We start from the raw sequence: 13,914 nt of genomic DNA, 5'->3' as shown, positions 1-13,914 counted from the left end.
CTCTTCTCTGCAGCATTTTCAGCTGGCTTTGATCGACTCCAATCTCTGCACTTTGTCCAAAGCTGAAAGTAAGTACTGTCGTTATAATCACCATGGAAACCAGCCTTACGCTGCGGTGTAATGCAATATTATATTTGATGGACCAGCTTGTCAGTGGTAGACAGCACGCATTGAAAAGGCACAGGAATATTTCTACAGAGCCATTTTTCCCCCTCTGCTAACGTTTCCCTGCTGACTCTGCCCAAGACTGGGGTTGCCTAGGAGACAGCACATTGAGAGAACTGGAAGTGCTTGTGAGCCCATTGCACATACACGCTGTGATTTCAGATTACATGTACTCTCTGGGGAAACTGTCCTACTCCCCCCTCCCATCTGTGCCCCATACTGCTTGCAATCTGTGCCCACTGAGGTCCAGGGGGCGACTGCAAAATTTTGCAAAGATTTTGCCTGAGGAAGACCCAGCAGGGTCGAAACGTTGCAGCACAATAAACGTATGGGAGAATTAGCAGAGTGCAGGCACCTTATTCTTTTAACTTGTATCCAGCCCCTTTTGCCCTGCACCTCACCGGTGGGGATGTGCACACTACTGCTCTACGCGACTGTGTGTGTGTAATATCCCAGATTATATGACAAATTAAACTAGAGCTGCAATGCTTTAATCAACTATTACATTTGACGCCAACTATTCAATTAGTTGGTGTGAGTCATTTTTTTAATGAAAAATCTCTGATTCCAACTTGTTTAATGTGAATATGTTCTAGTTTTACAACTGGATATCTTTGAGTTGTGGACAAAACCAGACATTTGAGGAGGTCATCTTGGCCTTTGGGAAACACTGATCCACATTTGACATTTTTCACTTTTTCATTTTTCACTTGATTAATCGAGAAAATAATCGACAGATTGATTGACCTAAATTAAATCCTCATTCCTATTTTCTCTGCTTGTTCCCACAGTTCAGTTCCACATTGCTCATTTGTATGAGATCCAGGTAAGCAATCTATTACCATTTCTGTTTTAAAATGTAGGGCAGTTTGATGTTGTAACACACGTTGCTGTAGAAGCTGGTGTAGAGACGGCTCTGGAGGTTAAAACAAGCATTGTTCCCATTTTCTCTTGAAGGTCCTGATTCCTTTTCTGCTCTCTGAGTCTGACCAGGCTTAAAAAATCTGTTTTGCTGTTATTGCTTTTGAGTGAGCAATAGTGTGTTATTCTGTTAGCTCCCTCATGCTATCTTTAAAACACATCAAAGTCCTGTGGTTAAATGTTGGCGTTGAAATATCTCAGGAAATCTGTATATCATTTGAAGATTGCTGTTTTGTTTTTACATCACACTTCACATTACCGCTCAGTTGAATGTGATTAACAAAACTGGACTCCAACTGACAACCTTCCAGTCACAAGCTTCTCCAGCCTTTTAGCTCCATTAGCCCAGAATACAATAGCACATGCAGCACAGGACTGGCTGCTCCCTGCATAATAATGGTGGAGAATAATGTGTAAAGGTCCACTTGGAACACAAATGTTGTTTAGAAGGGCTGCACAATATATCGTTTTTTTCAATGTTATCGTAATATCAACTGGCGCAATAAACATATCTCGGAAGACATATCGCAACATATGGTGATCGCGGAAGGCTGCGACAAATCGCGGAAGGCTGCGACAAATCCCGATCGCGGAAGGCTGCAGCATATCGCGTTCGCGGAAGGCTATGACATATCGCGGAAGGCTATGACATATCGCGGAAGGCTATGGCATATCGCGGAAGGCTATGGCATATCGCGGAAGGCTATGGCATATCGCGGAAGGCTATGGCATATCGCGGAAGGCTATGGCATATCGCGGAAGGCTGCGGCGGCATATCGCGGAAGGCTGCGGCGGCATATCGCGGAAGGCTGCGGCGGCATATCGCGGAAGGCTATGACATATTGCGGAAGGCTATGACATATCGCGGAAGGCTGCGGCATAACGCGGAAGGCTATGACATCGTGGAAGGCTGCGGCATAACGCGGAAGGCTATGACATCGTGGAAGGCTGCAGCATAACGCGATTGCGGAAGGCTGCGGCATAACGCGATTGCGGAAGGCTGCGGCATAACGCGATTGCGGAAGGCTGCGGCATAACGCGATTGCGGAAGGCTGCGGCATAACGCGATTGCGGAAGGCTGCGGCATAACGCGATTGCGGAAGGCTGCGGCATAACGCGATTGCGGAAGGCTGCGGCATAACGCGATCGCGGAAGGCTGCAACATATCGCGGAAGGCTGCGACATATCGCAGGGGGAAAAAAAAGTGTACAAAAAAGTGTAAAATAGGCTTTGCCATGTGGGTATTTCGTATAGACTATTTATTTTATTTATTTATTTATTAAGTTACCAGAAAACATGCTATATTGTGACATATCGTTATCGAGATACAAAATGACCTACAGTGTATCTGGATGGAAGATTTTGACCATATCTCCCATCTCTACTATTCACACAAAGCCTCCCATTCTCATTGGTGTGACCATGATTTGAAGGGAATAATGCACTCCAAAGTGGCCCAAAATGAAAAAATGCCTCACAGCAAACAGTCTTCCCCATTACTTCTGTATATGTAAAAATGTGACATCCAGCAAAGTGTCAGTCTGCAACAGCAGCAGCATTTCACAAACAATTATAGGCTGAACTCTTTACCTGAGTCTTTATTTCAGTCAATCTTTACTCATGATGAGTGCCTTGAATTGATCACAGGAGTCACACAGATATTCAGTCATATCACTGAGTATGTTTACATGCACACTAATATTCCACTGAATATGACCGTTTGTGGCAGTTTACAGCCTCTTGCCTGTTTACGGCTTCCGGTCACTCTGTGCGTTGCTATGGTTGCTGGTTACACAAACCAACCAGCCGACAGCTTGCAGGGCTGCGGTAGAGATGCATGGCCGGAAAGAAAAGAAGGAGAAATCCAGCTACTTTTAAACATTATAAGAAGACTTGGACATCAACAGGTTTTTGGAGATGAGCAAACATCACATTTTCGAACTTTTCAAGAAGCTGGTTGAAGGAATGAAAGCGGGACGCCGTGTTCACGCGGTCAAACAAGTCCGCCACTGGTGGAAAACTTTGAAAAATATCCTATTTTGCACAGCTACATGTAAACGGGAATATTAGTGGAATATTCACTTTCATTAGCCATGTCATCAGCTTATTCGGAATATTGTCTTTTTCGGAATACGGGCAAAAACCGAGATATTCTATTCATGTAAACGTAGTCATGTTTCCATCAACGCATTTTTATGCGCATTATGAACTCTCACATTAGGAAATGTTGATGGAAACGGCAAAATAAAAAAAAATAAAAGACGTCCTCAAATTCTCAAAGTTTTTACGCTCGCTTGAAGTGGTTTTTGCCTTTTTCCGAAAAAGAGTTGGTAACACTTTACTTGAAGGTATCTACATATGTGACATGACACTGTCATGACACAGTCACGACACATGAACCCTAACTCTAACCCTATGAATGCATGAATACACTTACTGACAGAAGCGTTATGTCATAAACGTTTATGACTTGTTTGTAATGTTTATGGCACGTTCATGACAGTGTCATGTCACTCTTATGTAGATACCTTCAAGTAAAGTGTAACCAAAGAGTTAACGCGCCAAGTGGGAGATGGAAACAGCTTTGCCGAATAAGTTGTGACGTAGCGAACATGTAACTCACATGACTATAGTCCCGGTATCCATCGGACGGGGGAAGGATCGGGATACGGGTCCCATCCAGCGCGCCATACACTTGTGGCTTAAGGTGCGTAGTGGAGTTGCGGTGCGCTGTAGCCTGAGCCTCAGCCACGTCGGGTAAATTGACGAATTGGTTCAACAGCTTGAATCGTACGGCCGTGCACACCGCGTACACACAGCGGTGAACGGTTGTCTTGCCGACACCAAATGTCTCTGCCACAACCCTGTATTCCGCACAGGTGGCCAACTTGTACAATGCTACCTCTCTCCGTTTAGCCGAAGAACTTCGCTTCTAGAGTCTTTGATTTAGGAAGCCGGTTTGCGATCTACAACCATGCGTAACGTCAACTTGTGACGAAACTAGTTTATTTGCTCTAAACCAGTTGATGGAAACGCTTTGACTTTCGCATTTTCTTTTTCGCGACATTTTAAAAGTTTGCTTGACAATTAGATGGAAACATGACTAGTGTTTGTCGTCTGGCCCAGGCCTGGCTTGATGACAATCATTAGTCCAAGCAGGAAGCAACCGCTAAGAACCTCTCTCGTTTATGTGCCTCATGCGTCAGTGTTTACCCCGAGGTGTCTTTATTGTGTGCAGACAGGAAGAGTCCAGGACCAGACTCTGTGTGTGTGTGTGTGTGTGTGTGTACCCTCACACACACTCAGGGACATTTGGAGCTTCAGGGTCTGTGGAGATGGGGGCGGGAAGACTGTGTGTTTGTGTGAGCTGATAAGAGAGCAGACGCGCACCTCAACGTATGGGTTCAGACCCAGGGTCAAAAAGGTCGTCGAGTTAAAACAAACAGTGCGCTCACCTTCCAGCCGGCTCAGGTTTCCCCAAAACACAAAGCGTGCGCTGCAGTGGACACACGCATACACCTAAGTGCAGACACACACACACACACACACACACTTAAACATGCCAGACGTGTTGAGTCTGGCCTGTCCTCTTCACGCTGACCCTCCCCCGTGTGTGTGTCTAGTCATTACGAGTGTGAGGAGGTCTTAAGACTCTTTGTGTCTGTCCAGATAGAACCATAAAAACACACTGACCCTCCTGTCTGGCTTCAACAACCTCTCTGTCTCATTCTTTCTCTTCATCCCTCTTCCTCCCCCTCTCCCTCTGCCTGCAGAAGAAGCACAGAGCGGCGAAAGAAGCGTATGAAAGTCTGTTGCAGACGGAAAATCTTCCTGCACAGGTGAAGGCGACCACACTGCAACAACTTGGTGAGTGTCCCTTTGCTCATATTGGCTAACGCCCTCGTCTCCTCACGTGGGCTCTAGAAATCTGCTGTGCCGTTTTGGCATGCTGTATCGGGAACTACTTTGTACGGCAATGATGTGATCATGCGTGCTACTTCGGTGCTGTTTGGAGTGGGATTGCATCATGCTGTGTGCGTTTTGGCCTTCACGTTGAATGAGATTTATTTCCACATCACACGCATTAGTTTTCTGCTACTTTCTACCTGTTTTTCAAAGTGGTGTGTGTGTGTGTGTGTGTGTGTGTGTGTGTGTGTGTGTGTGTGTGCGCTGCAACGGAGCATTGTTTTCTCTTCTTCCCTTCCCCCCACGCAGGGTGTAGACACGCACGGCACGTGCACACAAAATGATGTGTTTGTGAGGATTAGAAAGATTAGATTTGGAAATGTATTTTGCTAATAAATGTCATGCTAGAGAAACATCAATTTCACTCTGTAGTCACACTGGAATGATTGGAGAGCATTTTCTTTACACACTTCCAAGTTGATTAAGTTTTACTGCAGTGTTACGGAAAAAACTAACTTGCCAAGGTGAAATGATATATTGATTTCTTTGCTTGACAAAAGTGGTAGTGTGTGACGTGTTCACTAGGAATCTGGTTATGGATCAGTAGGCAGGAAAGACACATTAACTCTTGTGTTGTCCTTGGGTCAAATTTGACCCGTTTTCAATGTTTTTTATATCGGAAATATGGGTTCATTTCAACCAAATTGCCCAAAAATAACATGGATGCACGGCTGTTCTTCGCAGATAAAATTAATCATTACTTTCATTGCATTTTGGATGTTATATTCAATTAAGTAGCATTTGAAATTTTTTTTTTTAAATGGTATCATTTAACAGTGTCCTGACTAAACTTTGACATAAAAACAATGTTAAAATAAATGACAAAAATGTTTTTAAAAAGTGTCAAAAGCACCAAATAAAAGCGACAAAAACTGAATTTTGACCTGGAAGGACAACGGTCGACAGGAAGACAACACAACACATCATGCGATCAGCTTTGTCCATGTTATCCGTCTACGATGGGATATTTTGAATTAAACAATGCAACTAAAAACAGAATGGTTACGTCTTGGTTCACGAAGTCCCCTGAGAGCTACATATGAAGGTAAATATGGTGCAAAAAGGGAGAGCTTGTAGAATACAATGTGAGAACTTGCAGAACAAAAAATCTGAACTTGTATGTTAAAATTTGCACTTGTAAAAATTTAATTTGCACTTGTAAAAATAAAATTTGCACTTGTAAAAAATATTCACACACATGTGATCTGAATTTGAAGTCATACAAAGAAAAAAACATGAGAGCTTGTAAAAAAAATCTGAACTTGTAAATTGAAATTTGCACTTGTAGAAAATGTTCACACACCTGTATTCTGAATGTGAAGTTACAGAAAAAATATTCACAAATGTGTAGATTGATATTTACATGAACACAATGACAGCTGCAAACTTATAATGCAACATTTACTCGTATACTTTTTTTTTTTACTCTGGTTCATTTTCCACCACAACTCAGTGATTACAACCTCTCGAATCTGTCACTGCAACTTCACATATGTGCTCTCTCGCATCACAAAGTGGCCAATCTGCGCACCTCGACTTTCACAACACTCTTGACGATACATTTGGTGCAAAACTAATTTGTACCTGTGGACTTAGGCTGTGGAGCTCTGAGCTAACACAACGGGAAAAGCAGGGTTTCTATCGCCAGATGAGGGACAACTCTGTCTGGCTTATTTATGTAGCATGGAAACTTGGTGGAATAGCATGCTAGCGTTAGCTAACTAGCAGCCAGTCCGCTTCTAAATAAATACCTTTTAATTATTTTATTTTATGTATTATTATTCTCGGCAGGGATGCGAAACTTGGCACCTGTTACCCACTGATGACGGTCCGTCTGTGGCTGCAGGCCGTGGAGCTCACCGCCAGTGTTTTAGTTTGACTGTTAAAAATGTTTAGACAATTAAATTAAAAGGTATTTATTTAGAAGCGGGCTGGCTGCTAGTTAGCTAACGCTAGCATGCTATTCCACCAAGTTTCCATGCTACATAAATAAGCCAGACAGAGTTGTCCCTCATCTGGCGATAGAAACCCTGCTTTTCCCGTTGTGTTAGCTCAGAGCTCCACAGCCTAAGTCCACAGGTACAAATTAGTTTTGCACCAAATGTATCGTCAAGAGTGTTGTGAAAGTCGAGGTGCGCAGATTCGCCACTTTGTGATGCGAGAGAGCACATATGTGAAGTTGCAGTGACAGATTCGAGAGGTTGTAATCACTGAGTTGTGGTTGTGATGGAAAATGAACCAGAGTAAAAAAAAAAAGTATACGAGTAAATGTTGCATTATAAGTTTGCAGCTGTCATTGTGTTCATGTAAATATCAATATACACATTTGTGAATATTTTTTCTGTAACTTCACATTCAGAATACAGGTGTGTGAACATTTTCTACAAGTGCAAATTTCAATTTACAAGTTCAGATTTTTTTTACAAGCTCTCATGTTTTTTTTCTTTGTATGACTTCAAATTCACGTCACATGTGTGTGAATATTTTTTACAAGTGCAAATTTTATTTTTACAAGTGCAAATTAAATTTTTACAAGTGCAAATTTTAACATACAAGTTAAGATTTTTTGTTCTGCAAGTTCTCACATTGTATTCTACAAGCTCTCCCATTTTGCACCATATTTACCTTCATAGCTACAGGGCTGTATGTTTAGCTCATCTGTCTCCACATCACCTCGAAAGCTGTTTCCAGAGGCAGCTTGCAACGGCAACATTATGCGTTATATCTGTACTGGCATAGATTTCTCTTTAAAACATGAAATGAATTGAAAGCAAAGTCCGATAGAGACACAGACCTCGTGTTGCTGTAACAATCACACTATAAGTTTATGTTAGCGCTACCCATGTGGAGTTGGATATGTACATTTGGGTTTAAGGGACGTGTCCTAAGACTATGGACGGCAGTGATGCAGCAATTCTTCTCTCTTCACTTACTGTAGGGGACTCTTTTGTCTCTGTCATAAAAAGACTTGATCTTTTTTGAGGACTATTTTATAAGGAATACTTTCAGCTGCCTTGATTTTCCTCCACAGCATACATGGAAGTATGATTATATGATGTATATTGCAGAAGAAGTGCCAGAGAAGACTGACATTTAGACCAACAGTTAAGTGTTCTTGGTTGACAAAAATTGGAGCTTTATGTATTCACATAAAATAAAAAAATGGAATGATGTAAATCTACAGTTTTGTGTTTATTGTCATGAGATGGTGATGATGATCGATTGTCTTTTTATTGAAAGAGTACCTGTTTTGCCTTATGGTACCTGTTTCCGAATATGGTGGGGAAAATATCCCCCCCCCCTGCTCACCCAGTTGTAAAAACCATTCCCAGTCTAGCCTGCTGACGTTGTCATGGGGACCTGTGGAGCCTGCCACAGGTGTAAAGGGGAGGTGCGTGAATGCTTAAGTCGGTCTTCCTGTGTGTGTGTGTCTGTCTGTCTGTCTGTCTGTCTGTAAAGGTTGGTTCATATGAGAGCTTTTGAAGTGTGTGTGTTTGAACACCCCCTCCCCCTCTTTGTCTGCCTCTTTCCTCCCTTCCTCTTTGGTTAGAGAGCTGATGAAAGACACACCATTTGTTTGGTTTATAAGGCTACATCCACACTACAAATTTTTCATTTTTAAGCGGCGTTTTGAGAGAGAAACAATCTCCGTCCACACACAAGTTTTAGCTCCAGCAGCAGAACTAATCTCTGTCCATATTAACACGTCAGACTACACATATCTTCACACACACTGGGCATGTGCGTGCCGGTGTAAACAGGAAGCAGATTGTCTGACGTTACTCCTGTTAATCATGGATGTAGAAGTTGAAAATACTTTGGAGAAAGAATAACAATGGTGAAAAGTAAGAGCATTCCATTTGCACATCAGACGGTGGTCTTAGCCTTTTTGACTCGACCTGTTTTTATATAATTCAACTCCACACTGCTCTAATTCTGCTGTTGCACATACTAGCTTCTACTCAGTACCCCGGTGCTACCTTAGGAGCAAGAGCAACGGCAGCTGTTCTAGTTTAGAGGTGTTTGAATGTTGAAGTCTCACCCGTGATCTTTTGCTCTGCTCTTCCAGGCTGGATGCATCACACGGTGGAGCAGCTGGGGGATAAAGGCACCAAGGACAGCTATGCCATCCAGTGTCTGCAGAAGTCTTTAGAAGCAGACCCAAACTCTGGCCAGTCCTGGTACTTTCTCGGCAGGTAAGACAAACAAGGGTGTGAGTGGTTGTGTGTTTTGCAGGGCTAGCCTCTAACCTGCCAGGGCCTGGGCTGTTTCTGAGTCAAGATTAGACTGTTTGTTCTACCTAGAAGCCATCTGCCAGCGCGCCATGATAACAATCTCTGCTTCATGAGCTTTTTGTTGGTCACGTTTAATGCCCCGTTGGCCCAATGGAGGCAAACCGCGTCTCTCACCAAATTCTCTTGTTTCTGTGCTATGGAATTGGGTTTCTCCTGGGGACAGATAAGCAGGCTGAATGCACACAGGCGTTGGAGCGGACAAACATACAACCCCCCTCGAGGTCCATGCTGTCGCTTTTATGTGTTAGCAAGGCTTGGCTACATCCTGGCTGTTGAAACGCTGTCCAGATAGATATTTATTGTCCCATTCACAGTCTGTTTCATGCACATGGCAATATACGCGGACAAATACATTTACAGATAACATAAAGACAGGTATATAGTAGGGGTGTAAGAAAAAATCGATACAATTGAGTATCGCGATATTTTATTTAGCTATGCTATATTGATTTTCAAAAACGCAATAACGTTTTTTTTAGTTTTTAGTTTTTTTTTAGTTTACGTGCAAAAATATTGATGTAAGACAGTGGTTCACGTTTATGTTGTGTTTAAACCCCCTACCGCTAGATGGCGATGCTGAGATGCACCACTAGTGTCCTTGCCTAGCAGTGCCTAGCAGTGCCTAGCAGTGCCTAGCAGTGCCTAGCAGTGCCTGACTTTTTGCTAGAAGCTAACAACGTAGCTATGGCTGAACTTTGGCCTACTTTAGCATATAAACATTAGCTCACTAAGAACCTGTGAACCACAATCCCAAACTGGCAGTTTGATTTTCTGTGTACTGAACTGGTTACCTAAAGTAAACTTCTTTGACTTTTGTGCACATCATGTCTTAAGTTTTTCTGAAATTATACTTTAAAACAATCCCAATATATCGCCTTACGCACAGTATCGAAATATATTGTCATATATTGAATCGTGACCCATGTATCGTGATACGTATCGTATCGCCAGATTCTTGCCAATACACAGCCCTAGTATATAGACACAGAAGCAACCATTTATGACAACGACACCGGATCTATTCGAAGTCAGCGAGATGGTTTGTTGGCAGAAGCAACAACACTTGTGACAAAGCGAGTCCTTCTACACCTCAGAGTCCTGTTTCTGCAGCCAGATGGCAGCAGTATAAAGTGTGGATATAGAGGGGGATTGGTGTCGGTGACTATGTTTACATGCACACTGATATGATAATATTCCAAATTGGATACAGGTTATGTGAACAGCATATTCCGTTTGGATATTCTGAATAAGGCCTTTTTCCGAATATAGCGTTTTCCAATTAAGACGTGGGATATTCTGGTAATATCCGGTTTTTAGAGGCATTCTTTGGACATGTATACAGCGGATTCGGAATATGTGTCCCAACTGGGTTTTTACCGCAGTTTACGGCCTCTTGCCATTTTACGGCTTACGGTCAGCTCTTGGCGTTGCTATGGTTGCTGTACACAAACCAACCAGGCAACAGTTTGCAGGGCTGCAGACCCGATAAGAAGGAGAAACACAGCTACTACTAATCGTTCAGGTCTGAGATGTTGGGTGTAGGGGAGCTGGTCATTTTGGTGAATTTGTTTTTGTTAGAAATGGTGAACCCAGTGGTCTGCGTGGAACCATGTCAGCGTGATTCTGTTATTCCATTTTTACAAGAAGCAGTCTGCACAAGACCTTCAAGATGTATTGATGTACAAGAATCACCCTTTTAATCTGCGTAGACGTCCACCTTTCCTCATCATTCCCGCTCATTAAACCCAATTTACCGTTGCATCACTTCACTGTGGGATGTAGTCAATAAGCTGTAGTCTTAAACCTGTAACTCACCTGATTCCTTGCACAGCAGCTGAAGCGGTAATACATTATTTAAAAAAAACATTCTAGGGCTGGCTGTGCAATTAATCGAATTTTGATTTCAGCTCCTAACGATCAGTAAAATGAGAGTAATCAAGAAAACGATTATTTTGCACATTAAGTTTTGCAGGTAAACTCTTTATTTTGTCTTGTGTTATACAAGGGAAATTCAAAACAGGAAATCTATGTAGGGGAATTTGACAGTCCAAGGTGTTTTCCCTGTTGACTTGTTGAAATGTTTAACTGTTTTTTAAGTTCAATAAATGCAACATCTTTCCAAAAGTCAACGAGTAATGGTGATTTAAATTAATTGTGATTTTAAGTTTTTTTTTTTTATAAACTGCAATATAACGTTGCTGTCTTGCGAGAGATGCATGCTTTCATGTAGCAGGCCTGCAACAATTGTAATCTTCCTAATTTGTCATAGCCTTCCAAACCTTCACACTATTATTTTTGGTGGCATTATCTGGCAATGTGGGGCAGCAATTTCTGCAGCAAATTTGAGTGCTTGAGTGGGCGTACAAAATCAGCTTACAAAGCTTTAAAGTGCTCATATTATGCTCATTTCCAGGTTCATAATTGTATTTAGAGGTTATATCAGAATACATTAGTTAGTTTACATGGTTTAATATAAAAAAAAACACCAGATTTTTGTTGTACTGCACATTGCTGCAGCTCCTCTTTTCACCCTGTGTGTTGAGCTCTCTGTTTTAGCTACAGAGTGAGACCTCTCACTTCTGTTCTATCTTTGTTGGGAGTCGCACATGCTCAGTAGCTAGGTAAGGACTACTAACCAGTCAGAAGCAGAGTATGAGGGCGTGCCCTGACAGTACCTAGGTAAGGACTACTAGCCAGTCAGAAGCAGAGTATGAGGGCGTGCCCTGACAGTACCTAGGTAAGGACTACTAACCAGTCAGAAGCAGAGTATGAGGGCGTGCCCTGACAGTACCTAGGTAAGGACTACTAGCCAGTCAGAAGCAGAGCATGAGGGCGTGCCATGCTAGCAGCTAGGTGAGCATTATAACATGTGTTCCAAAGTGACCACGTTTGTCTCTGAAGTAAAGGCTGGACTACAATAGAGCTGTTTGGAGCAGTTTGTGAACAGTGTTTTCTGTTGGAGATGGTAAGTCCCTTTGGGGTGGACTTTGGGCTTTTTCACTTTCTAAACCTATAACATGCACAAAAAAGATATATAACACAATAAAGGAAAGGGAAAAAGCCAAAAAGCATAATGTGAGCACTTTAATAATGTAGCTGTAACAGCCTGGTGTGTTGCGCAATAATGTGGCACAAGTGTTTTATGCAAGTAGCTTGACATGGGGTACTGCCCGTCATTGGGTGTAAGAGGGGTTATAGATGAAAGCCTGATAGATGACTGACATTTTTCGAAATGTAGGTAGTTTTATAGTTTATGTGCTTTACTTGTAGGCAGATGTTTTACTTCTCTTTTTGTCTCATTTCTCATGCCTTTTCTTTTTCTTTTCCTTTGTCCATCTGCTCCCCTCCAGGTGCTACTCCAGTATTGGGAAGGTGCAGGATGCCTTCATCTCTTACCGTCAGTCCATTGATAAGTCGGAGGCCAGTGCTGACACCTGGTGCTCCATAGGGTAAGAATAGAACTTGTCCTGAACAGTATTAGTATGCTGAGATGCACCGAAAAGGTTACAAGGATCTTGACTTCTGTTATCATCTGTAAGTTTCGGAGAGACGGAGAAATAGCTGGTTTATAACAGTTGCTGCTTTGAGCTCAGGGCGTCGGTGGCTCTAAAAACGCCTCGGGGAGATTCAGCAGCTGCCGAGCGACGGAGGACATAGGCAGCGGGTGGATAACCGAGCAGTAGAAGATTGAGAAAGGATCTATAGATAGATGTATGAAGGGTGGGGTATGTCCTCTGAGAGTTGGGATGGCTCAAAAAGATGAATCCTGGAAGATGGCGAGAGACAAGGGATGTCACGATGCATCTTGAATCTGTTAAAAATCAATATAAAGGTGTGAAGATGACAACTGGTTGAGACAAAAAAATTAATCTTAATGCAATTTTTAAACAGCCTAGGACATAATCTACTTTAAATGTCACTTGTTTGACTTGGCGCCACTATGTCTTCTTAGTTTATTTTATTTATTTTCTATTTATTTAGTTATTTTGATGAGGGATTTGTTTAAAAAAAAAATTATTTCTGTTTTTTATTTAATATAAAATACAATTTCAGTTGCACTTTTAAAAAGAGGACACATCTGTTGTTTTGCACAGTTTATATTAATAATTGTCTGCAGATCTTTTTTTCTTTTTTTTTTCTTTTTTTTATCCTGAGAAAATTCTATTGTGTATCGAATCGCGAGTTGAGTGCATCGTTAAATCCCTGCAAGAGACTCATTCCCCCCCCCCTCTGCCTCCAGGGTGCTCTACCAGCAGCAGAACCAGCCTATGGATGCACTGCAGGCCTACATCTGCGCTGTTCAACTGGACCACAGCCACGCAGCCGCCTGGATGGACCTGGGCACCCTCTACGAATCCTGCGGCCAGCCGCATGACGCTATCAAGTGCTACATCAATGCTACGCGCAGCAAGGCTTGCCTCAACACTGCTGCACTCACGCAACGCATTAAGCTGCTGCAGGTAGGCGTTCTGGCATTCAGATTGGGAATACCCATCAGCCAGCCCCCCCCTTTTTTTTCTTTTTTTTTTAAACATTGGGCAATATTTTGGTGTGTGTGTGTGTGTGT

The 13,914-nt window shown here is 42.4% G+C and overlaps 1 protein-coding gene and 1 long non-coding RNA gene across 6 annotated transcripts in view; one reads left to right on the top strand and one right to left on the bottom strand.

Moving 5' to 3' along the window:
• Positions 1 to 13,914, top strand: part of kdm6a (lysine (K)-specific demethylase 6A) — a 67,237-nt gene that overhangs the window by 30,075 nt on the left and 23,248 nt on the right. For all 5 annotated transcript variants that reach the window (XM_036004083.1, XM_036004082.1, XM_031295590.2 and 2 more), the window contains 6 exons: positions 14 to 68; positions 957 to 991; positions 4,860 to 4,953; positions 9,122 to 9,248; positions 12,698 to 12,796; positions 13,588 to 13,807. In XM_036004083.1, coding sequence (XP_035859976.1) covers positions 14 to 68; positions 957 to 991; positions 4,860 to 4,953; positions 9,122 to 9,248; positions 12,698 to 12,796; positions 13,588 to 13,807 — 630 coding nt within the window. The remainder of the gene's footprint in view (positions 1 to 13; positions 69 to 956; positions 992 to 4,859; positions 4,954 to 9,121; positions 9,249 to 12,697; positions 12,797 to 13,587; positions 13,808 to 13,914) is intronic.
• LOC116050822 overlaps positions 1 to 13,914 on the bottom strand; it is a 41,480-nt gene that overhangs the window by 8,670 nt on the left and 18,896 nt on the right. The window contains exon 2 of the long non-coding RNA XR_004105177.1: positions 6,869 to 6,871. This is a non-coding gene — a long non-coding RNA (uncharacterized LOC116050822). The remainder of the gene's footprint in view (positions 1 to 6,868; positions 6,872 to 13,914) is intronic.

The sequence above is a fragment of the Sander lucioperca genome, chromosome 8 (assembly GCF_008315115.2).
Source record: "Sander lucioperca isolate FBNREF2018 chromosome 8, SLUC_FBN_1.2, whole genome shotgun sequence".
Taxonomy (NCBI): domain Eukaryota; kingdom Metazoa; phylum Chordata; class Actinopteri; order Perciformes; family Percidae; genus Sander; species Sander lucioperca.
Note: the sequence above shows the minus strand (reverse complement) of the source record. Positions and strands in the feature narration are given on the sequence as shown.